General features: G+C 54.9%; 8 protein-coding genes across 8 annotated transcripts; 4 read left to right on the forward strand and 4 right to left on the reverse strand.

Moving 5' to 3' along the window:
• Positions 1 to 323: 323 nt before the first annotated feature.
• PUNSTDRAFT_146347 (uncharacterized protein) lies at positions 324 to 1088 on the reverse strand (the record flags this gene model as incomplete). Its single annotated transcript, XM_007388031.1, has 2 exons — positions 324 to 873; positions 930 to 1088. The coding sequence occupies 2 exons, from the start codon at positions 1086 to 1088 to the stop codon at positions 409 to 411; spliced, it is 624 nt and encodes a 207-aa protein (XP_007388093.1). The 3' UTR covers positions 324 to 408.
• Positions 1089 to 1579: 491 nt separating this feature from the next.
• Positions 1580 to 2960, reverse strand: PUNSTDRAFT_116361 (Aldo/keto reductase; the record flags this gene model as incomplete). Its single annotated transcript, XM_007388032.1, has 5 exons — positions 1580 to 1879; positions 1936 to 2370; positions 2422 to 2647; positions 2697 to 2766; positions 2828 to 2960. The coding sequence occupies 5 exons, from the start codon at positions 2958 to 2960 to the stop codon at positions 1580 to 1582; spliced, it is 1164 nt and encodes a 387-aa protein (XP_007388094.1).
• Positions 2961 to 3396: 436 nt separating this feature from the next.
• Positions 3397 to 5113, reverse strand: PUNSTDRAFT_55413 (NAD(P)-binding protein). The gene is made up of 8 exons (XM_007388033.1): positions 4819 to 5113; positions 4731 to 4765; positions 4509 to 4675; positions 4419 to 4454; positions 4293 to 4366; positions 3916 to 4241; positions 3773 to 3859; positions 3397 to 3718 (listed from the first exon to the last, which is right to left on the reverse strand). Exons 1-8 carry the CDS (start codon positions 4943 to 4945, stop codon positions 3611 to 3613), a joined length of 960 nt encoding a protein of 319 aa, XP_007388095.1. The 5' UTR covers positions 4946 to 5113; the 3' UTR covers positions 3397 to 3610.
• A 278-nt stretch (positions 5114 to 5391) lies between these two features.
• PUNSTDRAFT_108063 (carboxypeptidase S) lies at positions 5392 to 8049 on the forward strand (the record flags this gene model as incomplete). Its single annotated transcript, XM_007388034.1, has 15 exons — positions 5392 to 5828; positions 5882 to 5985; positions 6037 to 6105; positions 6163 to 6286; positions 6337 to 6364; positions 6427 to 6502; positions 6562 to 6667; positions 6725 to 6743; positions 6796 to 6816; positions 6869 to 7098; positions 7153 to 7198; positions 7252 to 7283; positions 7340 to 7641; positions 7694 to 7792; positions 7849 to 8049. 15 exons carry the CDS (start codon positions 5392 to 5394, stop codon positions 7926 to 7928), a joined length of 1773 nt encoding a protein of 590 aa, XP_007388096.1. The 3' UTR covers positions 7929 to 8049.
• A 1761-nt stretch (positions 8050 to 9810) lies between these two features.
• On the forward strand, positions 9811 to 12488 carry PUNSTDRAFT_146350 (carboxypeptidase S; the record flags this gene model as incomplete). The annotated part of the gene is made up of 15 exons (XM_007388035.1): positions 9811 to 10244; positions 10306 to 10409; positions 10471 to 10539; positions 10601 to 10724; positions 10774 to 10801; positions 10859 to 10940; positions 11003 to 11108; positions 11166 to 11184; positions 11243 to 11263; positions 11319 to 11548; positions 11607 to 11652; positions 11708 to 11739; positions 11794 to 12095; positions 12165 to 12263; positions 12318 to 12488. The coding sequence occupies 15 exons, from the start codon at positions 9811 to 9813 to the stop codon at positions 12398 to 12400; spliced, it is 1779 nt and encodes a 592-aa protein (XP_007388097.1). The 3' UTR covers positions 12401 to 12488.
• Positions 12489 to 12640: 152 nt separating this feature from the next.
• On the forward strand, positions 12641 to 15422 carry PUNSTDRAFT_122740 (uncharacterized protein; the record flags this gene model as incomplete). Its single annotated transcript, XM_007388036.1, has 5 exons — positions 12641 to 13006; positions 13066 to 13290; positions 13348 to 14205; positions 14257 to 14427; positions 14485 to 15422. 5 exons carry the CDS (start codon positions 12641 to 12643, stop codon positions 15283 to 15285), a joined length of 2421 nt encoding a protein of 806 aa, XP_007388098.1. The 3' UTR covers positions 15286 to 15422.
• A 156-nt stretch (positions 15423 to 15578) lies between these two features.
• On the reverse strand, positions 15579 to 17720 carry PUNSTDRAFT_146352 (FAD/NAD(P)-binding domain-containing protein). Its single transcript, XM_007388037.1, has 10 exons — positions 17494 to 17720; positions 17320 to 17437; positions 17180 to 17265; positions 16897 to 17129; positions 16759 to 16834; positions 16658 to 16705; positions 16457 to 16602; positions 16270 to 16399; positions 15746 to 16204; positions 15579 to 15688 (listed from the first exon to the last, which is right to left on the reverse strand). The coding sequence occupies exons 1-10, from the start codon at positions 17629 to 17631 to the stop codon at positions 15683 to 15685; spliced, it is 1440 nt and encodes a 479-aa protein (XP_007388099.1). The 5' UTR covers positions 17632 to 17720; the 3' UTR covers positions 15579 to 15682.
• Positions 17721 to 19445: 1725 nt separating this feature from the next.
• Positions 19446 to 20869, forward strand: PUNSTDRAFT_122742 (NAD(P)-binding protein; the record flags this gene model as incomplete). Its single annotated transcript, XM_007388038.1, has 8 exons — positions 19446 to 19572; positions 19643 to 19677; positions 19739 to 19905; positions 19959 to 19994; positions 20054 to 20127; positions 20183 to 20505; positions 20575 to 20661; positions 20720 to 20869. The coding sequence occupies 8 exons, from the start codon at positions 19446 to 19448 to the stop codon at positions 20825 to 20827; spliced, it is 957 nt and encodes a 318-aa protein (XP_007388100.1). The 3' UTR covers positions 20828 to 20869.
• Between the last annotated feature and the right edge of the window lie 3142 nt (positions 20870 to 24011).

Genomic DNA, 24011 nt, shown 5'->3' on the forward strand with positions numbered 1-24011 from the left:
GGGGTCCTGTTACCACTGGCCGCAATCCGACGGCATCGGAGTCTTCCGGAAGCCATGTACACGCCCCAGTGTATGATCATCTATTCCTTGGTTGAGTAGACTGACGACTACTTCCGCCCTTAGCATAGAAGCAGTACGTCACAATGGAACACAGCTCCATAAAATATCCTCTTAGAGGCGATATAGGGTAGTATCGTTGAGGTCCGGACTTGATATCAGATTCATACGCTGCCCTTGATCTTCTTCCACATGCCTTTGATAATCGCAAAATCCTCTGATAACATACGCGGTACGTGATACCATTCCATCAGCAATGGGTGACAGCGATTATGAAAACAGTGGACTAACTGAACGAGACACAAAAAAGAACAGGTACAAATGTAACTACGCGCATGTGACAGCAAAATATCATACGCTGTTACTAAGATACCACTTCGGCGGCTCGTCGAAACCTAGTTCCGCTTGCAGCTCAGCGACCGACTCATCGGTAGAACGTTCATGCCACGGAGTCCAGTTGTTATGCAAAGACCAGACAATCTGGAACGGATCGTCCCTGTCCGACGTGCCATACGTGACCTCGAGCGTGAAGACGTTTCGGAGGTATTCTTGAACCTCGGTAAGGGTACAGTCGTCATCGACCACGTCGTGGTCGCGAACGTCTTTCTTCGATTTCCACGAGGAGCCCATGCCGTTGTCGTCCCAGTACCACACAAGGTCAAGCCCGTGAGCAATCTCCCGCGTCTTTGCATCGTCTACGCGCCAGCCAAAGAAGAATGTCGGCGGGAAGTACTGGAGGCCTTCTTCCGACAACGGGTCGAACATCACCGGAAGTTCGGTGAGTGGCTGAAACGTTTCAGCAAGTAGTAAAACTTCCTAATTTTCATAGTGGCTTCAGAGTAACGCAATGTAAAGTGACTCGCAGTACGAACCTCGCGAGAACGAGATTCTTTATCCGTGTACGGTGAAAGTAAGTACTTGCACCAGGGATACTTCACGAAGTCCGGCTTGGGAAGGACAGGTTTTGCCGCTTCAGGCGAGGTGACCTTCATATCGGGGAAGTAGGGATGGGCTGCGTTAGTCGGCAACATGAGGAGCACGGGGGAACTGGCCGATAGGAATAAGTATTGGGGACTCGATATTGAATTGTGGTGTCTAACTTCACGAATCGTAAAACCGGTGGTCAAGTTGTTGTGCGAACGGGCACTTCCTTTCTGGTCATAGGGCTCATTCAAAACCGGGGAGTCACGTGACGTTTCTCGAACGAATCGGGATGATGTTGAAATTATGCAATGAGTATGCATCTTCAGTAAAGATTGCTTCTTCAAGAGCTGTACGATCGCACGATGTGGCCCGTGATGCTTTGAGTTTTGGCATACAACGTGGCTGCAAGCAGTAATTTAGGGTACTGCTGGCGTGATGGTGGAACTAGCCCTTTCTCATGTTGCGCGTCGTAATGTGGAGCTGTGCTTCGTCACATCACCGTGGTCGAGGTCGAATAGCACCGATACATCGCCGGCTTCGAATCAAAATGGCCTCTTTGATGCTGTAACTGCTACTCGCGAAGCACATGGACGCCCGCTCAACTGTGAGGGTGAATAGCGCGAGGTTTCTCGACAGCCTCAATAACACCCGCCCAACAAGCGCCAGGTATATCGCTGATGGTCATGCGGGCATGGTAAGGGACGGCAGGGTTGTACATCTGGAATACGAGCTGGAAGGGATATCCGGGTTCGAAGGTATCCGCTGCTTCGATCTCCTTAATCTCCTCCTCGGTCAGCTTCAGCTTGAGCGCTTCGACGTTGGATTTCAGTTGTTCGAGGGTGCGACATCCGATGAGAGGGAATATATAAGGCGCCTTTTGGATCGCATAGGCCATGGCCTGTATTGTGGGTCGTTAGCGATCGAGGTGAGCTTCGTTACGACCTCGGGACGTACCACACTAGTGATGTGAGTGTTCTTTTTCGCGGCTAACTTTGCGAGCTTGTTGGTGATCTTGATGTAATGCTCGGAGGTGTTGTTGGTGAACGAGTTCCTGCCCTTGACGCCCTCGCGGGCCTCCTTCTCGCGCTGTTCCTTCGTCTTGAAATTACCGCTTCCCAAGGTGCCGAAGGCGCAGAAGCCGAGGCCCTGGTCCTCACACATGGGAAGGACCTCTCGCTCGACATCGCGATTGGCGGCGCTGAAGCGGCCCTGATAGAGGACGAAAGGGGCCAGGCCGTGCTGGCGCGCGTAGTTATTTGCCTTGACGACGATCCAGGCAGGACAGTCGCTGATGCCGAGGTAGTTGACTTTGCCGGCCATGACAAGACGGTTGAGGCCGATCATGACCTCCTCGACGGGGGTAGAGAAGTCCCACATGTGAACGTAGAGCTTCGGGATCTATCAGCACGTATAGCGGAAGGCGTGGAGCGCGCGACCTACTATATCGATGAACGAGGTCTGCAGTCGCTGCAAGGACGACTCGAGAGATAGGTTCATGCTCTTCATGTGGTTGCCCTGGTAGTTAACACGGATCTTCGGGGATTGACCATCCGGGACATTGCCGACCGTGTATTTGGTAGAGATGACCATCTCGTCGCGGTTCTTGCGTGAAGCCATCCACCCGCCGAGCCATCTCTCGGAGTCGCCGCCTTGGTACGCGTTGGCTCTGTTGGACGTCAGAACGGAATGTCATGTCAGCCGGCTGGTAGACGTACGTATCGATGAAGTTTCCTCCTTGCTCGTAGAAGTAATCAAGGATTTCGAACGCAGTCTCCTTAGAACATTCTAATAACACGCACGATCATCGGTGTGGTCTCGTTACTACAGCATGTCAAATGGTGCTCACCTCCCATGAGCTCCTTCCAGCCTTCTCCAAAGTTCATGGCGCCAAGACACAGAGGTGACACGCGCAGACCAGCAGTCGGTGAGAGCAGGCGATAGCGGCCAAGAGGACCGGGTGGCGGCGGGGCGGCTTGCATTGTCAGATAATGGGCGGGCAGAGGGTCGGGTAGTCCAGGGCACTCATTCTTAAGGACTCTGGGGAGGCTTTTATAGCACGACCGCGGATCCGGTCGTTAACAGATACCTTGAGCCACGCGCTGACTGAACGTGGGGCACGATCGTCCCACAAACGATGTTCTCGAGCTTCAAGGAGGGTGTCTCAAATGGGTCGTGAACACTTGGCCTGAATCTTTATACTATATAGCCGGCAGGATAAAGTGGAGATGCAGTCGCTGCATGCTTCGAGGGTTCCTTGTCGAACGTTGGTGACGAGATAGTGGGCATGCGATCATTGAGTACGTGTCTGCATCATGGTCAGGAAAGGAAAGAAGGGGGAATGAGCCTGATACGGCACCAGAGGCAAGACGACGCGCCAGACAAAGTTCGACATAAGATGCTCACTTCAGATGAGCACTGGTTCAGCCATCTTCTGGCCGTTCCACCTTCGACAGCGACACGTTCATGCTGAACACATCAGCTCGAAAAGGGAGACGCCATTCCGAGCTTGGTACACGTTGTCGATCTAATCAAAAACATACAACCGTTCGAATTCCCTGGCAGTAGGAAGGTATATTGAGGGTATACGAGCGTAGGCGACGTTCTGGTTCCCAACACGCCGATAAACGTCCTAAAGGTCCTTGACCTGCTCCTCCAGCCAGGTCCAGAGTTCTTTTCCGAGCTTCGGGTCGTTGGACAATGGCTTGGGGCTCCACTCTTTCGCCCACGGGCCCAGGTACTGCAAGACCACGTCAGCCCGAAGATATGTGGGGTTGGCCGAGCGAGACGATACCTTGCCGTTCAGATCCGCAGCTTCGGGAGCCGTGCCCGCATAGAGCTGTGTCAGAGCACCCTTCGACGCCGGGTGCATAACCGAACCCTGGAAGAAACTTCCTTCAGTCGTACGCGCGGGGCCGGGTGGGGCAGCCGACGTACCATGATCTTGGTCGTAAGCTTGGGCGAATGCTGCCATAGGTTCGAGCGGATGACGCCCGGGTGCGCCGAGATGGAGATCAGGCCCTTATCGGCGTAGCGACGGACGAGCTCGTTCGTGAACACGACGTTGCCGAGTTTGCTCTGGCAGTAGAGCAGGTCCGTGTTTTGCTTACGCCGCTTCGGGCCGTCCTTGAAAGTCGCAAAATCGAGACCGGACATGTAGTGCGCGGCGGAGGAGGTGTTGATGATGCGGACCGTGCCCTTCGGCGCGGTTTCGGCGGTGGAGAGCAGCGTGGGGAGGAGCAGCTTCGTGAAGTAGAAGTGGCCTTGCGATATGTTCAATTTGGATAACGCTGAGTGCGAGGAAAGGGAGTTACCTAGGACATTGGTGCCAAATTGGAGGTCATAGCCGTCCGCGGTGGTGAGGTCGACGGGGCAAGACATGACACCGCTGCCGTACGAGGTTAAGTCAACATCTCCATTGCAAATAGTAGGAGACCCACGCGTTGTTGAACAAAATATGAAGCTTGGTCTCCTTGCTGGCATTAACGTCTTAGAGTGAAGTCGTCTCGGTTAAGACGCGCAATACATACCTCAGGAACTCCTCCGCTGCCGCCTTGATAGCCTTGAGGTCGGATAGGTCGAGCTTCAAGAAGATGGCTTCTTTGCCGGTGTCTTTCTGCAAATCCTTGATAGCCTCATCGGCCCTCTGCTGAGACCTTGCGGCGAGGTAAACCTTCGCATTGTGCTGGAGCAACGCCTGCGTGAATATGGTGTCATTGCGTGTTCTCACTGTCCATTGGAGCATTGCTTACCTTGACGGTCTCCTTCCCTATCCCGATATTACCGCCTAAGAAGAGTGATTAGTTACCGAGCACGCACTACGTGTAAACAGGAACGTACCGGTCACTATGCACACGAACCCGGTTAGATCAGGGATTTGGTCTGTGCTCCATTTCGCCGCTGGCGGGAACGTCTGCCCTATGAAGGCCGGTAAATCGTGCGTAACGAACGATATTGCGGAGCCCATGTCGATGTGCAGCTAATAGTGATGCTGTCCCAGTAGAAATGCTATGAATTTTCCTATAAGCTCGCGTTTGCTGTCCTCTTTCACGAACACGGCGTGGATAGCTTGAAAACACCGAGAGCGAGTAGGGTGGGCGAGGTGCCTCCCATCAACGCGTAGCCTTTTTCTCATGCGGACGGACGAGAGGGACGCGTTGCGCACCGGCTAATGAGGGCACCAGTTTCCGATTGGGCCGGAATATGTACACATGAATATAAACCTCATCCTATGCCGGCGTTCTACTTCTGTAAGTAGCCTGTAGTCAGTATAAATGCGGTAATTAACTGCGTTCATGTATGCTGTATTTTGCTTCATCATATTAGCTCGGCATCACGTCATAGATATACACACCCCGGCCTCTCATGCACTGCATGAGCGCGTAAGAAGAATACAGCTCTGTTCTCTCCACGATGGCGAACGACACCAAGGCCCTGTTGCCTCAGGCAGCGGAGGGCCGGGTTTCCAAGCCCGCGAAGTGGACCACGAAATCCAGGGTCTTCTTCCTCCTCAAATTCTACTGGACGTTCTACGTCCTGTTCTGGCTGCTACCCCGCCTCATCTGCGAGCACTTTGGGCCGTCGTCGCCGCCAGGCGGGTACGTCGACCCCGACGGCGCGTGCCCGCAGGTGGACGCGCTCGAGCCGGCAGGCGCGAACGGTGAGCTGTGGGCGAACTTGAGCGCGTTGTATGCGGAGGACTCGTACGAGAAGCGGGCGATCTCTTGGTTGAGCGGTGCCGTACGGGTTCCGACAGAGACATACGATGACATGGGGCCTGTCGGGGAGGACGAACGGTGGGATACCCGTGGGCCGTTCCATGAGTATCTGTTAGAGGCGTTCCCGACGATGTGAGCATGGTCGATTGGTTGATAATGAGCCGCATATTCACGCATACGTGCAGACATTCGAGTCTGAAGCTCACGAAGGTCAATACGTATGGTCTGCTCTACGAATGGCCAGGCACCGACTCGACGCTCAAACCGATCCTCCTGATGGGGCATCAAGGTATGCCTTCCAACCTTCTGAGTTTCGCATATATCTGAAATATTCTCTCAGACGTCGTACCGGTCAACCCTGATACCGTAGATCAGTGGGCACACCCGCCGTACTCCGGCTACTTTGATGGTATGACCCCCTATCTCTATCCGCTCGCTCAGTTTCAAGCTATATCTTGTCGTGCAGGCGAAAGTATCTGGGGCCGTGGAAGCTCAGACGACAAGAGTGGGCTCATCGCGATCTTGGCTACGATCGAGACCTTGCTCGAGCACAAATTCCAGCCTACCCGGTCCATTGTATTGTCATTCGGGTGGGCCAAACTTGCGCACGCCCGAAGATTTTTGCTCATGATGTCGCCAGCTTCGATGAAGAGGCGGGCGGACCTCAGGTAAACTGATATGCATGCTATGCTGTACCATGGCTTGACGTTTAGGAATGTCACTTTTCTAGGGCGCCAAACCGCTCGCCGAGTTCCTTCTGGACAAGTACGGGAAAGACGCGTTCGCGCTGATCATCGATGAGGGAGGCGAGTCCGACTGTCATGCCCGCTCGCTTGATGTTAGTGCTGATAGCATATATCCGCAGCTGGCTACGTGGAACAGTTCGGTGGCATCTTCGCGACGCCAGGCATCGGCGAAAAGGGTTCCGCCAATGTCAAAATCGAGATACACACCCCTGGTGGACACTCGAGGCAAGTCGACGGCGTGTGTGCATATTGAAGTAGCTGATATCGAGTCCTCCGTCGTAGTATCCCTCCGAAGCATACAGTGCGTGATTGTGCCTTGAAAGCCTTGGTCGATCTGAATCCTTGCCCTCTAGAGCATCGGCATGCTGTCTTCCGTAAGCCAGCTTTACACACGCCCTCATCACAGTGTTTCTCAGTTCCTCGTAGCTGCTCGTTCACCTCGAAGCCAACCCGTTCCCTGTGCACCTCTCCCGCGGCACTCCCGTCTACCAGACCCTCCAGTGTGTCGCCGCGCACGCGCCTGACGTCCCGCCCAAGCTGCGCCGTGCACTCGTCAAGGGCCGGAAGAGCGACCGCCAGCTGCGCAAGGCGGAGGAGATTGTGTTCGAAAACAACGCGCTGAAGGCATTGGCGGGTACGACGCAGGCGGCTGACATGTATGTTTCATGCCCCATCATATCTTCAGGACAGGGAACTCACGTGGATAACAGCGTAGCGGGTGGTGTCAAATCGAATGCGCTTCCTGAGCAGGCGACCGTACGCACCTTATCTATGGAAAGGTGACGTTCGTACTGAGCAGCTTACCCCAGGCCCTTGTGAATCATCGCATCGCAACGGACAGGTGTAGCCCTCATCTGCATTCATTCACCCCAGCCACCGCTGACCGCAGGCACCCAGTTCCTTGAAGGACCTGCGCGCCCATTATCCCGGCCTCTTCAAGCACCTCGCTTCCTCCTTCAACCTCTCCTATACCGCCTTCGACGCCACGATCCTCGACTCCAAGGCGACCTTTGGCGACCTGATCGTCAGCAGCCCCTACGCGCTCGAGCCGGCGCCCGTGACACCCACGGATGCAGACGCGAAGCCGTACGCGCTACTCTCGGGCTCGATCCGGACGACGTACGCGAAGAGGCGGGAGGCCAAGGGCCTCGAGGCGGAGAAGGTATTCGTGGCGCCCGGAATCATGAGCGGGAACACCGGTACGGTTTTGTTCCCGGTGGCCCACCCGTGAAGACTGAATGATGCGCGCAGATACGAAGTACTACTGGGATTTGTCCAAGCATATCTTCCGGTACAATCACCATAATCAAGGCACCGGCGGGTTGGGACGCATACATACCGTGAACGAATGTATGTTCTAGACATTGTCAGTATGAACGCGCGTGCTTACTGATGACATGAAACAGCGATGGAATCCGAGTCTTTTTTGGAGGTGATTCTCTTCTTCACGACGCTCATTCTCAATGCGGACAGCGCGGACTTGTGAAGTAGGTCAAAGATCTGCAGGAACGCATATGTTATGGGTGCAGATAACGAAACCGTGGTGTATGATACGTGAACCCGCAAAAAAAAAACTGAATGGATCTGTTAAGTACATCAATCACGACCCTTGTTGCACGAACGATGTCGCCACGCCTCAAATCCCCCTAGAGAATCTGCAAGGGTGGAATCACGTCACACACTCGGTCCAGCAACCTACTTCTTCATCTGGATATTGCAAACCCGACCACGGATGAGGTCGATGTGAGGTCCCCGTTGAGTGTATGTTCGGCGTCCGAAGTGGCCAGTTCGACGTCGCTGCCCACATCCTTGCCGCTTCCCACAGCTCGGGAGCAGAAGGCGAGTCCACTTTCTCCGAGCGGTATGAATGAATCGAAGGAACGAGGAGGTTCAGAGTTATAACGAAGAGCAATGCTACGAGAGCTGGACTTCCACTGCGATTCCGCTTCCGCTTCGACGGTCGAGTAGGTACAGACGCGGATTATCATGAGATTGAACAACACGCCGACCATTTGAACCGACTGATTCTTCGTCAGTCGAAGTCCTGCGGGATGGAATTTGAAATCGCATGCTCACCATGTCGGCGACTATGTATACGGCAAAGCTTCGGCAAAACGAGAGAATCATGATAGACAAAGCGAGGAGACTGTAAATGAGGCCCGATTCCATAATAATGCGGATGGCACGATGCGTCGAGTGGCTGATTATTCGTCCAGATGATATGCTGGCGATGTCTTTTGACAGAACGCGTAGTCGTACAACCAGCAGGGCTGGCCAACATATAGTCGTTCAAGCCGCTAGCATACGACAAAGATGCGGCGGTTCTCACCGGTAGCGACAGAGTTCGACAGAAATACGAGACATGCCAATGCGTCGGTCCATCTGCCGATGCTAGCCGTCGTTAACTCGGCTTCTCCTCGATAGAGCGCTTCGGTAACGGCAAGACCAATGGTCGCACTGGCTGTACCGGCCCAGAGTAAACAGGGCATGATGATGACAAGATAACTCTTGTTGTACACAATATGACATCGGTATATCTATGGGTCAAATCGTCAATACTGCGATAATATATGGTGAAATCGCAGAACGTCATACGAGAATGGCGTCACCGACAAGTGCTTGAGTACCCGACAGAACGGCCTGATAAAGGAAAACTTTGTGTCAGGATTCGATTCCTATCGTATGCATGTAGCATTGCTCACGAGTGCAGGGTTGATCCAGCCAGAGATGCGACCAAACACCACGGCAGGACCGCCGGGTATAGCGTGTAAAATGAAACCGTCGATGTTCAACTTGAAGTGGAACACAACGTCAAGGGTACCGCATATAAATAACACCAGTGCGGCGAGAGCGAAGGGCCACCGGATGTCTCGACGTTTGTATGACGACTTCTGCGCAAGCATGACCTCTATTGTTCGGCAAAACAGAGCTAAGAAGTATCCATAGAAGACAGATTCCACAACGAGAGCAACAAACATAGCAGCTTCGAGGCTGAGCGCCATCCCGCCGAAGCAGCGTCTTTGAGGGAGGTGTATTGGGCGGCCGGCCGCTCTTTAAGGGAGGTGTATTGGGCGGCCGGCCGCGGGCGTGAAATGTAGCTTGTTGGGGGGGGGGAAAGCTAAGCTCAGGTACAATCGTCTAGATACGAAGTATATAAGGTGATCGTACCGGAGAGAGAGCATGCTGCCGAGCTGATGGAATTCAATGAGATCGGCGAGGCAGTACGAAAAACGAATCGCGTCGAGCGATAGCGAGAGGCGGTCCGTTACAGGCTGTCACTTGATCATGATCTTTGTGGCTGAAGCACTGAATAATTGAAGCATAATTCATGTGGTATGGAGTTTCAAGCGGACCCGCACCCAACCTCGATGAAGGACGATGCGAAAGACCTGCTTTCGCAGGCGGAAGACCGGCCTGCGCTCGTTAAAACAAGAACGAGAAGGGGCGTCTCACCGCGCATCCTCCTCTGTTTGGTCCTCTGTGCCGTCCTTGCGCTACTGCCTCGCCTTGTCCACCAGCGCCTCTTCTCCTCGCGATTGCTTCTTTTACCTGATTCTCTTGTACAAGGAACGTGCCCGCAAGTAGGCGCGATCTTCCCGGCGGGACCAAACGGCGAGTTGTGGGGGAAGTTGAGCGCGCTGTACGCTCAGGTAGACTACGAAGAGCGGGCGGTCGCGTGGCTGAGCGATGCGGTACGCATACCAACGGAGCTGTACGACGATATGGGACTGGTTGGCGAGGATGAGCGGTGGGAGGCGTTTCGACCGTTCAACGAGTACCTCGTGGAAGCGTTTCCGAGGATGTGCGTACCCTCAGCTCAGTTCGAGAGCGCTGGTCGCAAATTGACTGTCATGCTAATGCAGCCACTCCACCGTGAAGCTCACCAAGGTTAACACGTATGGACTGCTGTATGAATGGCTGGGAACGGATGCGGACCTCAAGCCGCTCCTGCTCATGGCTCATTCAGGTGCGACTCGGAGTTGCTTCCGCCACTCTTTTCACGTGAATTGAACTCATTGACTCCACAGACGTAGTGCCGGTGGATCCTGCTACCGCAGATCAGTGGGCACATCCGCCGTACTCGGGCCATTTTGACGGTAATGTCTTATCCGCTTACCATCGGCCGTCAGAACACATCCCAACCACGCTCTGTTACAGGTGAACGCATCTGGGGACGTGGAAGCTCTGATGATAAGAACGGATTGATTGCGGCTATGGCTGTGATTGAGACTTTGCTTGAGCATGATTTCCAGCCCAGGAGGACGATCATCATGTCATTTGGGTTGGTTGTTTCGATCCTGCTGTCGATGTTCGCTCAAATTGCCTGTCAGGTTTGACGAAGAAGGTGGCGGGCCCTATGTGCGATTCATCTGACGAGAGAGGGGCAATAGGACTCATTGGCATGCAATGATACAGTCGCAGGGCGCGCAAGCTCTCGCCAACCTTCTCCTTGACCGATACGGAAAGGATGCTTTTGCGATGATCATCGACGAAGGATGTGGGTAATCGATGCGAATGCTCGACGCGCCTACTCCTGTGCTAACCGCTGTCCACTCGCAGCCGGCTACGTGGAGCAGTTCGGTACCGTGTTCGCGATCCCAGCGATCGGCGAGAAAGGATATGCAAATGTCCACGTAGAGGTCAAAACACCGGGTGGTCACTCCAGGTACGCGTTTAATATAATCCTGTAGTAATGGAGGGCCGGTCTGAGTTCGTAGTGTAGTATTCCTCCGGCTCACACGGTACGTTACCCTCACCGAGCGCTTTTGTAACATCAACTGAACGTCTGGCCTCGTGAAGAGCATCGGTATACTGTCCTCCGTAAGTCATCGCAATTTCATATCTCACTCCCGCCCTCCTCACCGTTCATGTATAGTTACTCGTCCATCTTGAGTCGAACCAAGAAAACGCACATTTGATCCGTACTGAGCCCCTGTACCAATACCTGCAATGTGTCGCCGAACACGCTCCCGATGTTTCGCGTGATCTGCGTACGGCTCTAGTCAAGGGCCGTCACAGCGACCGCGCGCTGCGAGAGGCGGAGAAAATTGTGTTTCAGGACGCGGAGACGAAGGCGTTGGCGGGCACGACGCAGGCGGTTGACGTGTCCGTTCTTGTTTGCCAAGCTCCCTCGGAAGGAGTGTTGATGGTTTCTGTGCTATAGCATATACGGTGGCGTCAAGTCAAATGCCCTTCCAGAGCAGGCTGCGGTAAGCGCTTGTTCGAATGTATGGAAGAGAATTCGCTAACAACGGGCAACGGAAGGCGATCGTCAACCACCGCATCGCGACGGACAGGTAAGCAACCTTAACCGCCGTCTCGCGAATCTCCCCCACTAACGCCAATCATAGCTCACTCGGTGCCATGCGCGCGCGCTATATCCACCTGCTCGCGCCCCTCGCAGCAGCCTTCAACCTCTCCTACACCGCCTTCGGCACGTCCATCCTTGGACCCACTACAGAGACGCTGGGCGAGCTCATCGTGACCAACCCCGACGGACTGGAGCCCGCACCGACAGTGCCCACGGATCCGGGCGCGAAACCGTTTGCACTGCTGTCGGGGACGATACGGGCTACGTACGCGAAGCGGCGTGAGGCCCTGGGCGGTGCTCGGGAGGTGCTCGTGGCTCCGGGCATCATCAGTGGGAACACTGGTCCGTCTCTCAGTTTCTGAACATTTTATTTCCGTGGATTGACGGCTGATGACTGTTGTTTGTTGGCAGACACGGTATACTACTGGGACTTGTCCGCCCATATATTTCGGTATAATCACAACGATTTAGGTACTGGTGGGTTGGGAAATATACATACTGTGAACGAGTGTAGGTTTCCTCCTTACTCTTGCATATTATCCATCGAACTGACTTCGTTGATAGCTATGGGAGTGGAATCTTTCATGGAGGAGATATTGTTCTTTACGACGTTAATTCTCAACGCCGACGATGCTGAACTTTTATGATGCGGGTCTTCGAACCCCCACATTCTCTGCTCGTGTATCCTCTCCGCTTCTTGCTCACAATGCCGAGTACTACCTTAGCTCATGTACGAATGTATACTAATCCCGCTCGTGGGCCACATTTGGCGGCGTGTCGCGACGCGACCACGTGACCGTGCCTCACGCGGTTGACTTGCTACTTTGCTCGGCGAGGATAATATTCGGGAACGACATCGGTGCCCCCTACGGGCATCCCTCGACATTATGTCGACAATAACATCACTTCTCAACTCGTTGCACACCCATCTGCAATCTCAAACCCAACTTTTACCGCCCCTCCATGCGCAACTCGGTCTTCCAGCGTCGGCGCTCGCGGACGATCTCACATCTCTGCAACAGGAGCTGGCGCGGTGCATAGAGTCACAGATTGAGCGCAGGAGGAAGGAGGTGCATGAATGGGAGCGCAAGTGCGAGGAGGTGGAGAACGACTGCAAGCGATACGAAAGGGCGCTAGGAGGTCACGCGAAGGCGATCGCGGGGAAGGGGCTGGATTTGGAGGCATGGAGGAAGGAGGCCGTGCTGCCTCAACGATACCAGATGGGGTCCCAATACCAGGAGAAACTGCGCCAGGTAGGCTCCTGCATATTCATGGCTTCTGCATAAGTCTGATGGTGATTCTTATCATATAGCTCTACCACACCAAGCTTGAACAACTGACAACGCTCATCAACCGCCTTGTAACACTCTCAAGGACGCTAGGTCCGAATTTCTACCCCGCCGAAATCTTGCAGCCTGTCCCTGCGACATGGGAAGACCACGACCTGAATCGGGATTCCAACGGACAACACCGAGACGTGAGTCCCGAACGATTTTCACGACTGGAAAAGGAACTAGTGCGCGGCAAGAGCGAAATCGTACGTACCATCGACCCATTTTCTCTGTACTCGTCTCGCTGATACACATATGTGCAGGCCAAACGGCTCAGCCATCTGCACTCCGTTTTCCTTCAGATCGACTGGCTCCACGCAGCCCTCGGCATGGAACCCCTCTCCATCGACGACCTTGCCACGACCAGCCTTCTCGCCCCTCCTGTACAGACCTTCGCCCGCTCCACCTCCTCCCTTAACATGGACACCAGCTCTTACATCGCCAGCGACAGCTTTGACCGCGACCCCTTTACCATGTCAACGCCAACGCCCGCCACACGGCACAAACCGAACACAACGCTCAAGGCGCTCGGCCCGACGCCCTTCTCGCGGATGCTGCTCGCCGCAGCAGACGAGACGCCGCTGGAGTACCAGCGCATCCTTGCGCGCTTCTCTACTTTCATTGCAAGGGCGGAAGAGGAGGGCACACCGGCCGAGGAGACGGACCCCGCCGCGGCGTTGCAAGGGGTGGATCCGACGCCGGGGCTGGTCGAATGGGCCGAGCGCACGTGCGCGGAGTTGGACGAGACCAAGCGCAAGCGCGAGGCACATATCCAGGCGATGTACGACCAACTCGAGGCGCTCTGGCGCCGGCTCGGCGTGGGCGAGGACGACATGGACGCGTTCGTGGAGCACAATCAGGGATCGACGCTCGCATCTGTGAGGGCGTACGAGGATGAGCTGGAGAGGATGCTGGAGCTGAAGAGAGAGAGGATGGGCGTATTTGTAGACAATGCGAGGACGGAGATCAGACGGCTGTGGGCGGAGCTGTGGGTCGGCGAGGCGGAGAACGAGAGGGCGATGTTCGAGGAGGGCGCGATGCGCGACGCGGAATTCACCGAGGAGCTGCTTAGCGTCCACGAGGAGGAGATAAGGCGGTTGAAGGAAGAGAAGAAGGCGAAGGTGCGTGTTCTCCTAGACTTGTCTTATGAGATTGCTGACGTCCCCGTCTAGGCACCGGTACTGTCCTCAATCAAGAAGTACTTTGATATCTGCGAGGAGGAACGGGAACTCGCCGCAGCGGCCTCTGATCAATCTCGTCTCCTTGGCCGCGGGCCGCGAGATCCAGGCAGGCTGCTCAGGGAGGAGAAGATGCGCAAACGGGTGCAGAAAGAGAAACCTCGGGTAAGCGTTGCCATTATTTATAGTGCTCCTTTCAGCTGACCGGTTTTCTCTTTAAAGCTTGAACAAGACTTGCTCACCGCCATACCTGCGTGGGAAGAGCAGAGCGGCCGACCATTTCTTGTCCATGGCGAGAGCATCATGCAAATCCTTCTTGAGAGCATCGCTGCGCACGAGAAGGAGAACGGTGGACGTGGCCGCAAACCTACCTCAAGCTCCGGATATGGGCCCAGTGCTCCGGCGCCGCAGCCGAAGAGGGCGGGCTCCGTGCCACGAACAGCGCCGCCACCGGCCAACGGATACAAACCTGGCGGACCACACAAGCGGAGCACATCATCCAACGGCGTATCCCAGACCGTACCCGCAACGCGGCCGGCTTCGGCTTCGAGTTCGAGCACATCGATGCCCGCGAAGCGACAACGGCTGGGGAGCTCGACATCCTCCTCATCATCAAGACCGTCAGCCCGCGCCCCTCTGCAATCGTCGACGAATGATAGTCATTTACCTTCCTACAGCCATGCCCCTGCGGCTTCCACCACGAAGCGCCCTGCGTCACGATTGTCCGCCCAGCGACCGAAGCCTGTGCCCGTTTCCCTGCCAAAAGCCACTTCGAATCCAGCAATGCTGGGACACGGGAGGTTGCCAACCTCCGCGCCCACACTGGTGCCGCCATCGATACACTATCCTGGCTCGCGAACAGTATCAACGGCCTCGATCGCCAACACGCAGACGGCGCGAGCGGCGCGACGAGAGAGCTTCAAGCCGCGGCCCAGCATAGACGACGACACCATCCATAAATGGTCGAGCGCGGGTGGTGGGATGGGCCTCGCGGTCAAAGAGGAGGACTATGAGGACGATTGATACCCGCCATCTCCAATCGCTTATCCTTGCTGGATGTCGGCGGTGCTTTTCCTTCGTTCGAGACACCTTGTGGCGTGATATTTATCTCATCCATCTTACCACCGTTCTGTCAGGATAACAGAATGTATGTATGTACCATCACTATGAACATCATGAAGGTCATGAACTACTTTACTCTAGTCTCCCGACTTGCCCGGCTTGGCTCGCACGAATAGAACTGGGCATGACCGATACCCAACGACCGCTGCGTTGTATTGCGACTAGAACCGAACCGCTCGAACCTCGTTGTATGCGCTAAATCCGTGTATTCCTATGCTTCGTGTACTATGATACATGTCTCCCTAAACTTGTGTGTAGTGTTGTGAAGCCGCGAATGCAGTTGTACGAAAACATCTCCCTACAACTGAGAACATTTTGTCACCGTCAGCATTCGTCAAGGCAGAGGCGAACCCACGCGCACTTCTTGATCCTGGATTGGTATGGCCAACATATCCGGCGACGCCTGCACCAGCTTCCCCTTGCCCTTGCCCGCTCCGCTCTGGTCGGCCACCGGCCCGCCCCAGGCCCTCCACCATGACTCTGCCGCCTCAACCTCGTCATGAGCACACACGGCGAAAAAATCGGTCCAGATCCCATGCAGCCGCGCGCTGCGTCCGTCCTCTTCCGCGGCGTCCGCAAGCTGCGCGTCTGGTGCGAAGCTGACCAGGTCGCTGAACGCCTCCGCCGGTCCGAGCGGGAAGGAGAGCGCGGTGAGGAGCGCGGCGGAGGCAGCGGCGTGCTGTGCCACGTGTGGGGCACGTATGTCTTCGTATGCGCTGAGAAGGGGCGCAATCTGCGTGCGGGAAGACAGGCGCGAGAACAGGGCGGCGAGGGTTTCGGCGTCGCCGATAGAGGCGGAGGGGGTGTAGGTGGCACCTGACTGCGGGGAATCCTTGGTCAGTACGCCAGTAAGGATACAATGCAAAAAAAAAAAAAAACACGAACTGGCTGGATGAAGGCGGCGTCACCCAGGAGTGCGACCTTGTTGTCCTCGTGTACCCAGCTCTCCAGCGGGTCCATTTTCAAGTAGGGCATAGGTGTTACTGCATCCGCGAGTGCGATTAGTCGTTTTACGCTATGAGGGTCCCGCATAGGTCAGCGCCAGTCATTCAGACCATAGCACGAGACTGACATGGAATGGAAGTGCTCAAGGTCAGCAGTCAGGTCGGTCACCGACCTCGACGCGTCCAGCGGGCGCCGTGCCGTCCAGTCTGGGACGATACTGGCGTCTGTGCGCACGGTTGCATGGAGGCGCACCGAATATTGTTTCACGTGCGGCTACATGTCGGTCATAGGGGGTGATGCGTGAGATAAGGTGGAGTAAGATGCCTACGAGGGAGTACACTTCAACGCAGCAACCATTGCCGTACCAGACAACCCACTGTAAATCGTTGTGAGCTGAAACTCCAATGCTGGACATATGCAGCTACACACTTGAGCTGCTTCACCACCCAACAGTAATTCTCGGAGCTCTTCGTCCTTTTCTACACGATCCTGCGGGATCGTCATGCTGTACAAAGAACAAAGTTCGGAACTTATTATCAGCCATAGCAAGCCGAACATGCGACTCACTGCAACCCCGCGCGTCCCGTCCGTTGTATGTCACTCTGCTCGCCCGTGACAACGGGCCTCACAATGCTGTCCCACCCATCCGCGGCTAGAATTATATCTCCCTCCAGAGTCTCCCCTGTTGACAGCCGTACCGATGCTCTCTGCGGGTCAATTTGCGTCACCAACGAATTGAATCGCATCTTCGCGCCAGCTTCGCGTGCGAGATCCTCCAGCCACGTTCGCAATTGTCCATGCTACGCGGCGGATGAGCCTCACCCCCAATTCGGGGATTCAACGCTCGCACCTGGATGGAGGACACCTTTGCCCCCAAGTCGCCCTCTATGTCAGGGTGCGCGAAGTAGACGCGGCCCATGAATGCATTCGTGCCGCCTGCAGCCACATGATCAGCTCCCCGTCTGTTTACACCGCGAGAAGCGTACTCGCCATGTCGCAAGTCGGAACGGGCGCAAATAGTCGACTCCCTCTCCAGTCGTTCCAAGGGCAGACCAAATCGTATCAGCTGCCGCACCATGTTCGGCATGCACACGATACCTATCGGGCTCTTCATCCCACGAGCAGTAAGCACAGCAATCGCGCAAGGGGTCAAAGCCGGCGTACTCTATACATTCCATCGCTTTTCTCGAGCAACAACACCTCATGCCCAGCTTTTCTGAGCGCGAGTGCGCTGGCCATCCCCGCTATCGAGCCACCGACGATGATGAACCGCAATGGACACGCCGACGTTGAACTAGACATCTCGTGCTCGCAGGCGTAGGCCAGTCGAGAGCGTCGAGGGGGGGAACGAAGGCGAAGGGCGGGGGTGAAGGTTCCTTACACGTCGTGCCGGCCCCTTGATACATGTGTTCGCCTCCAGACTGGCTGTCGAGGGCGGCTTTAGACAGTCTTGCGTGCGAATTCCCGCCCGCTAGAACCCCATCGCGTGCCCGCCGATCGCTCCGTGCCTAGCCTCGGCATACTGAACGCACGAAGATGATGATCCCGATCTGCTCGATGTTATCTGTTCAATTGTCTTCCGACTCTTACATGTATAGATATGCGAATGTCGTCCGCGATATGGCTCCAATTGGAAGAGTCAAAGGAAAAGGCTTCGACGACGCCGGAACAATCGATCGAACAACACAAGCAAGCCCTTGTTTGTAGCCTGTTGGTTTCTGCAGGCGCACCCTCTCGCGATCACTTCGGCCCCGGAACCTCGCACACTAGATAGCCGCTGATACTTATGACAAGCTTCCTCGTTCTGGACCGTCAATGTTCGAATTTGTCACTTGAAGCTCAGCCTGGCTTCGTGTTCTCATGCCGCTCGCGGTCATTTACACTTTTACGTTCGTGAGATGTGCATTATCAGAGTACGTCAACCTGACGTCAACAGACAGGAGTTGAACGTTCCTCGCAGTCCTGGCGCGTTGTGGATGCCAGAAGCCAGTTTGTGTACGATTCACGACGCTGATGTAACGCGATATATCTGTCTGACGGGAAAGGTGGGTAAAACTATCGGACAATACTCACAAACAAGCTGGCGGGATGTCGTGATATGCATTGCATTACTTCTCATCGAAGGTTCTCCATCACTCCGAAGTGACGGCGGGTTCACTGGCGCCAAGTCATTGCCCAATCGGGCATTGGCCCACGGCATGCCACATTCTGTCTGGCTTGGAGGAGTCCCGGAATGCCAACATTCGTTCCACTAGCTTGCTCATGGACTCTGGAGTCATATGGGCAGGATAAGTCACGCCGTCAGGTGCTCCACTCATTGGTAAACGACATGAAGGACATGACGGAAGGCTGACGGTCGGTGAGCTGGCACAGTCTCATGATGGTGTATCCTTGAGATCGATGGTGCGGGGCAAATGGAGCAGCTGGAAGCATTGACAATGGTGGCCGGAACGAGGTATGATGACTTGGGACGATAAAGGGACCAGTCATGTTACGAATGCGCGCATAGTTCCAGCTGCGAGGAAGAAGCCTTGGTTGTACCGCCAGGCCAACGGTCCAAGAACCATGAGCGGATCCAGCCACCTTAACGGCACAAGTGGGCATCGCTGGATTCGACTTCGGTATAGCGTTCCTTAGAAGAGAGTTCGAGCGGAAGCGAGGGATCGCGGCGCATACGTATGGTTCTCTGCCAGTTGTCGACTCTCTTGTTGATGACGAACGTAATGTTACTGAGTCTCCAGTCAACAGCGATGATGGAAGCAAGACTGTATCCGCGGAATTGAACAAGGGCTTTAATTTTGGAGATAACAATCTTTACGAGCCTATATTTAAATCTAAGTTATCAGTATGCGGATAATGTCGCCACGTGGAACGAATCCACCGATAAGTTGGTCCGGTCATGTCTTCATCATCTCGCTAACAGGCTAGCAACGCGTCTTCTACCTACGCGACCTAAGTTGAACAATAATGATGGCTAGCCTACGAACCCTTCTCCCAGACCGGACTCGCGTTCAGCAGCGGTGTAGGCCGAAGCTCCAATCTCAGGGCAAGAAAACCGGTAGAAGTAGTCTTCATCACCTGCATACCATTTGTCGCGGCGCTCAGCAAACGTTGACATGAGCTCGGCCATATCGTTCCTGTTTCGCGACTTGCCGTCTTTTGTTGCTCAGGTGTTTCCGCCGGAAGCGAAGTGGAGCACCGACCAGATACCCGACTTGAATGGGTTCGTGTGCATAGTAACAGGCGAGTTTTCGTTTTTATCGCTGTAGCAGGGGCCAAGCGAGTGCCAACCCTACTGTTGTGTTTGCTACAGGCGGTAACGTCGGGATAGGAAAGGAGACCGTCAAGGCGAGTCGCGCAGCAAGAGGTTCTCCGCGCGACGCAAGTACTCACACCCGTGTTTTCCTAGGCCTTACTTCAGCACAACGCGAAGGTGTACCTAGCTGCCCGATCCGAATCCAAAGCCAAGGAGGCTATCAGGGACTTGCGTGAGGAGACCGGGAAAGAGGCGATCTTCTTGAAGCTCGACTTGTCTGATCTCAAGGCTGTCAAAGCGTCGGCCGAGGAGTTTATGAGGTATTTGCGCTGTCTCAGTCCAATGAACGCAACGTGCTGATGGTTTGCGGTAGCAAAGAGTCCAAGCTGCATCTCCTCTATAACAATGCGTAAGCAGCCCATGCAGAACCCCCTCAAAGCCCCATATGTTCATGCATGTCCGTGACAGAGGTGTTATGGCTGCCCCCATCGACTTGACCACCGCAGACGGATATGACCTTCAGTTCGGGACAAATGTTCTAGGTAAATTTTCCCTTTCCAATTTTCTCCCTTTCGTCGTATCTCACGTCGCCACCAGGCCATTTCTACTTCACGAAGCTCCTCCTCCCGACGATCCTCTCCACCGTCGAGACCGCACCACACGGCACCGTACGCGTCGTCAACATCTCCTCCAACGCGCACTATTTCGGCGGCCTGGACTTTGCCACCTTCAAGGACGGCCCGAAGCGGCGCAAGCGGAGCACGGACCTGCTCTACTGCCAGAGCAAGTTCGGAAACCTCGTGTATAACAACGAGCTCGCCCGGCGCTACGCCGACAAGGGCCTCGTCGCGATCGCGGTTCATCCCGGCGTGATCCGAACCGACTTGTGGAAGTATTCTTCCGGTATGAAGAAGATCATGGTATGTTCCCCTTCCCTCCCCCGGTTGCTATCGCTCGCCTTTGCTTTGACGCTCACGCGCGATTGCCAGGGTAACTTCTGGCATCCGCCGTCCAAGGGCGCGCTGACACAGCTTTATGCGGGAACAGCATCGGAGGCCGCAGAGCTTAGCGGCAAGGTGAATACATCGTACTCAGCTACCATATGTCATCTTGTGATCTGATGAATATGTGCAGTACCTTGGTCCGTGGGCAAAAGGATGGAGACCAAAAGCATCATCGACCGATCCCGATCTCGGCAAGGCGTTATGGACTTGGTTAGAGGAGCAGGTCAAGGGTCTTTGAATGCACGATGCATTATCTAGGACGCTATCGCGAAGCCCCTTCATGATTCCGCTTATACAGTCTGTAGGGGTATGATCCAATTCCGATCATTCGAAGTCGAAGGTCCCTATGGACAACGAAAACCGGACGTTTCCAACGCCGCGGAGCATCCCCAAGTGTTCTTCTGCCAGGTGTCTGACAATCAGATCTCGTCATCGCACTCGGCTCGGTTGAACATGAGCTCTCCGTGCAAGCTAACAGTCCATTCATGAAGGACTTGGCCCCTCGTCCATGTCCGGAAATCCGTTGCAGCCGCGGAGACAAGCCGGACGAGATGCAGAGTGGCATGACGGTGTCGCAGGTCGTTTCGTCCGAAAGGCTCAGATCGGTAACATTCTCGCACTGTTGCGGAATGCTTGCGATGGCTATGACTTCCTGCTCGTGATCGTTGTTAACTAAACAGGTCCGTCCATTACCATGCCCGCATGACCATCAGCGATATACCTGGCGCTCGTTGGACGGGTACCGGGTTATTGAGGCTGTCGAGAAACCTCGTGCTATTCAACCTCACAGTTGAGCGGGTGTCCATGTGCTTCGCGAGTAGCAGTTACAGCATCGAAGAGGCTATTTTGATTCGAAGCCGGCGATGTATCGGTGCTATTCGACCTCGACCACGGTGATGTGACGAAGCACAGCTCTACATTACACGACGCACAACACGAGAAAGGGCTAGTTCCACCATCACGCCAGCAGTGTCGTATCTTGGAATCAACAAGTGCGCGAGTATTATCGACCAGCTCATCGGGCAATCCATCGGTTGCCAGGCCCAGGACACCGTTTCAGACGAAAAAGTGACAGTGGAACGGAGTCGAGGGACGGGACGAGCAGCGGCATGGCGGGGTCGCAGGCTTCCACGCCCTCTAGCATGACTTCGATCCCATTGCGACAGCACTCAAATGTGCGAATACGGGACTCGTCATCGAACTCGGAGGTGCCTTCGAAAGCAAGGTGTGTATACAGGAAGTCGGCCCACGATCTTGGACGTTGACGTAGCATCGCGCTGGACGCGCAAGCGAGGTAACCGAGTATCACGTATGTCCGTGCGGTCCCTGGAGTACTATGCGCTCATCTTGTTTGAGACAACGGTGACGCAAACTTCGTACGATTTTTCCCGTCGCGTTCGTGAGTGCTCTTCACAATTACACCTAGTCATCGGCCCAAATTTGTATTGCCCCGATGTCCAACTCCCTCAATCTGGATCACCTTAAATCTGATGAAACCGTTCAAGAACATCAGCACCTAGCCTTCCGTTTGAGGGTGAACTCCAGTACGGTCCGGGTGGCTTCGTATCTTCGTATCAACCAGTTTTCAATCTTCGCAATGAATTCATCGGATACTGAACGATCGGTTAGGCGCCGCAGTATGGAAAATCCGCGATTCATCCCGTTTTGTTTCGGGATCCGGTCGTGATAGGGATACTATGCGATCCACAAGGTCGAGAACTATGCGTTTCAGACGAGGAATTAGAATCACGGAACCGGGCGACGTAGAAAGGAGTTCAAGGACGTCCCTGCCAGAAACGTCGTCGTTGAGCTCGATCTCTCTGGCATTTTGGCAGAGCTCGAAGAACTGGGTGACGGGGAACAAGGGATTGCGGAGGTTAACGTTCAGCACGCTGTCACTGTTACTGCTGAATGAGCTTGTGGCAGACCCTTTAAGTGCATCTATTTCTTCCAATTCGATGGCGTGAACGACACCCTGGCGTCTCCGACAGGACGAACTGCGCTCATCCTCCCCGTACTGCGCATTACATTACTACTCGCGACGCACTCATCTCATGCGCAAGCTATCGCTACTTTTGCACGTCAGAAGAGATCGGGCTCAGGAAACTCCACGATATCAACGACGTTGATCTGACCAAAGCTCCCCAAAAATGCAGGGTCTAGCCAAGTCTAGCCTCTCACGATGTTTGGGAGCCTACCTCGAGGCGAGTCAACGCCGTCGATGCCTCCAGCATATCGTTCGGTATTAACCCGTATGCCAGGCTCAGTACGCCTACTGGGAATACTTGGGGACTCGGGCCCGTGCAGGCCTCGTGGTATGTTGCGCTCATCACGCAAGACTACTTTCGGTCAGGCTACTAACGCGGTGTCCGCTCAGTCCTGCATAACTCTCGTAATCTTCGAGATAGAAAGCAACGGCGTCTTGTTCGACGTCCTTGAATAGGGTCGGGATGGGCGACGGGCGTGTATGTCCCAGGGCCAGGCTAAGCTCGGATCAGCTCGTAATCCAAATCGTGATACCGATGCCAGCACCGAGTTTAGTGACAAGCACTGGTGCGCATGTACGATCCCACTATTTGTGGAATGCCTGAGATGACCATGAATCGATTGATTGGACTGCGATGATGCATCACTGTGGTACTCGGTGTGGGTGATATTCAACCACGGGTTTACCCATAAGATGGGGTCTACCGACCATCAGGATGGATTGGATTCACCCACATCCTGGGGGACACAGCCCAGGGTGTGGGTGAAGTCAAATGGATGATTTTCGCCCAGTACATGTCCGATTTAAACCACACGCAGTTCACGGGTTCTCACCCACTTGTATCACCCATTTTGTTGGTTATGTATACAGCCTGCATCCTAGCATTGTACATTGAACCCGCCGTGCGACTGGTTGGTCCAAATTGGGAATCGATCGATCGTGATCGCGCCAGCGCTCGCCGTCACTGTTCGCCAGCGCACTCATCGTTACACGCACACGCGCACATTGCATGGCTAAGATGCTACCAGGAAGACTGGATTAAGGGCACAGAGGCTACAGACTTGGTGCTACATCGAAACTATTCACCCACGCTTGGAAATCAAGTTGAATGTCCCGCGTTGTCTACGGCTCTGGTCGTCGCTGGCGCCGTTCGCTTGCGCCGCGGGGCAGCCCCAGATGGCTCTTCAGCGTTCTCGAGCCGTAAGGTAGCCGTGGACTGCGTCTTCTGACGCTTTGACGAAGTCGGACGTGCCTTCGGGCGCTGTTGAACTGCGGTTGTAGTAGACGAGGAAGGGCGCGGGCGCGATGGTTCGCGATCGGTCGGTGCAAGATTCTCGCGGTCCTCGTTGTTTCCGGCAGTTCTAGTTGACTCGCGCTCGCTGCCGCATAGAGTTTGAGTTAGTGATGGTGGTTGGTTGGCTGATGGGAAGCTTAC

This window comes from Punctularia strigosozonata (genome assembly GCF_000264995.1).
Source record: "Punctularia strigosozonata HHB-11173 SS5 unplaced genomic scaffold PUNSTscaffold_16, whole genome shotgun sequence".
Classification (NCBI taxonomy): domain Eukaryota; kingdom Fungi; phylum Basidiomycota; class Agaricomycetes; order Corticiales; family Punctulariaceae; genus Punctularia; species Punctularia strigosozonata.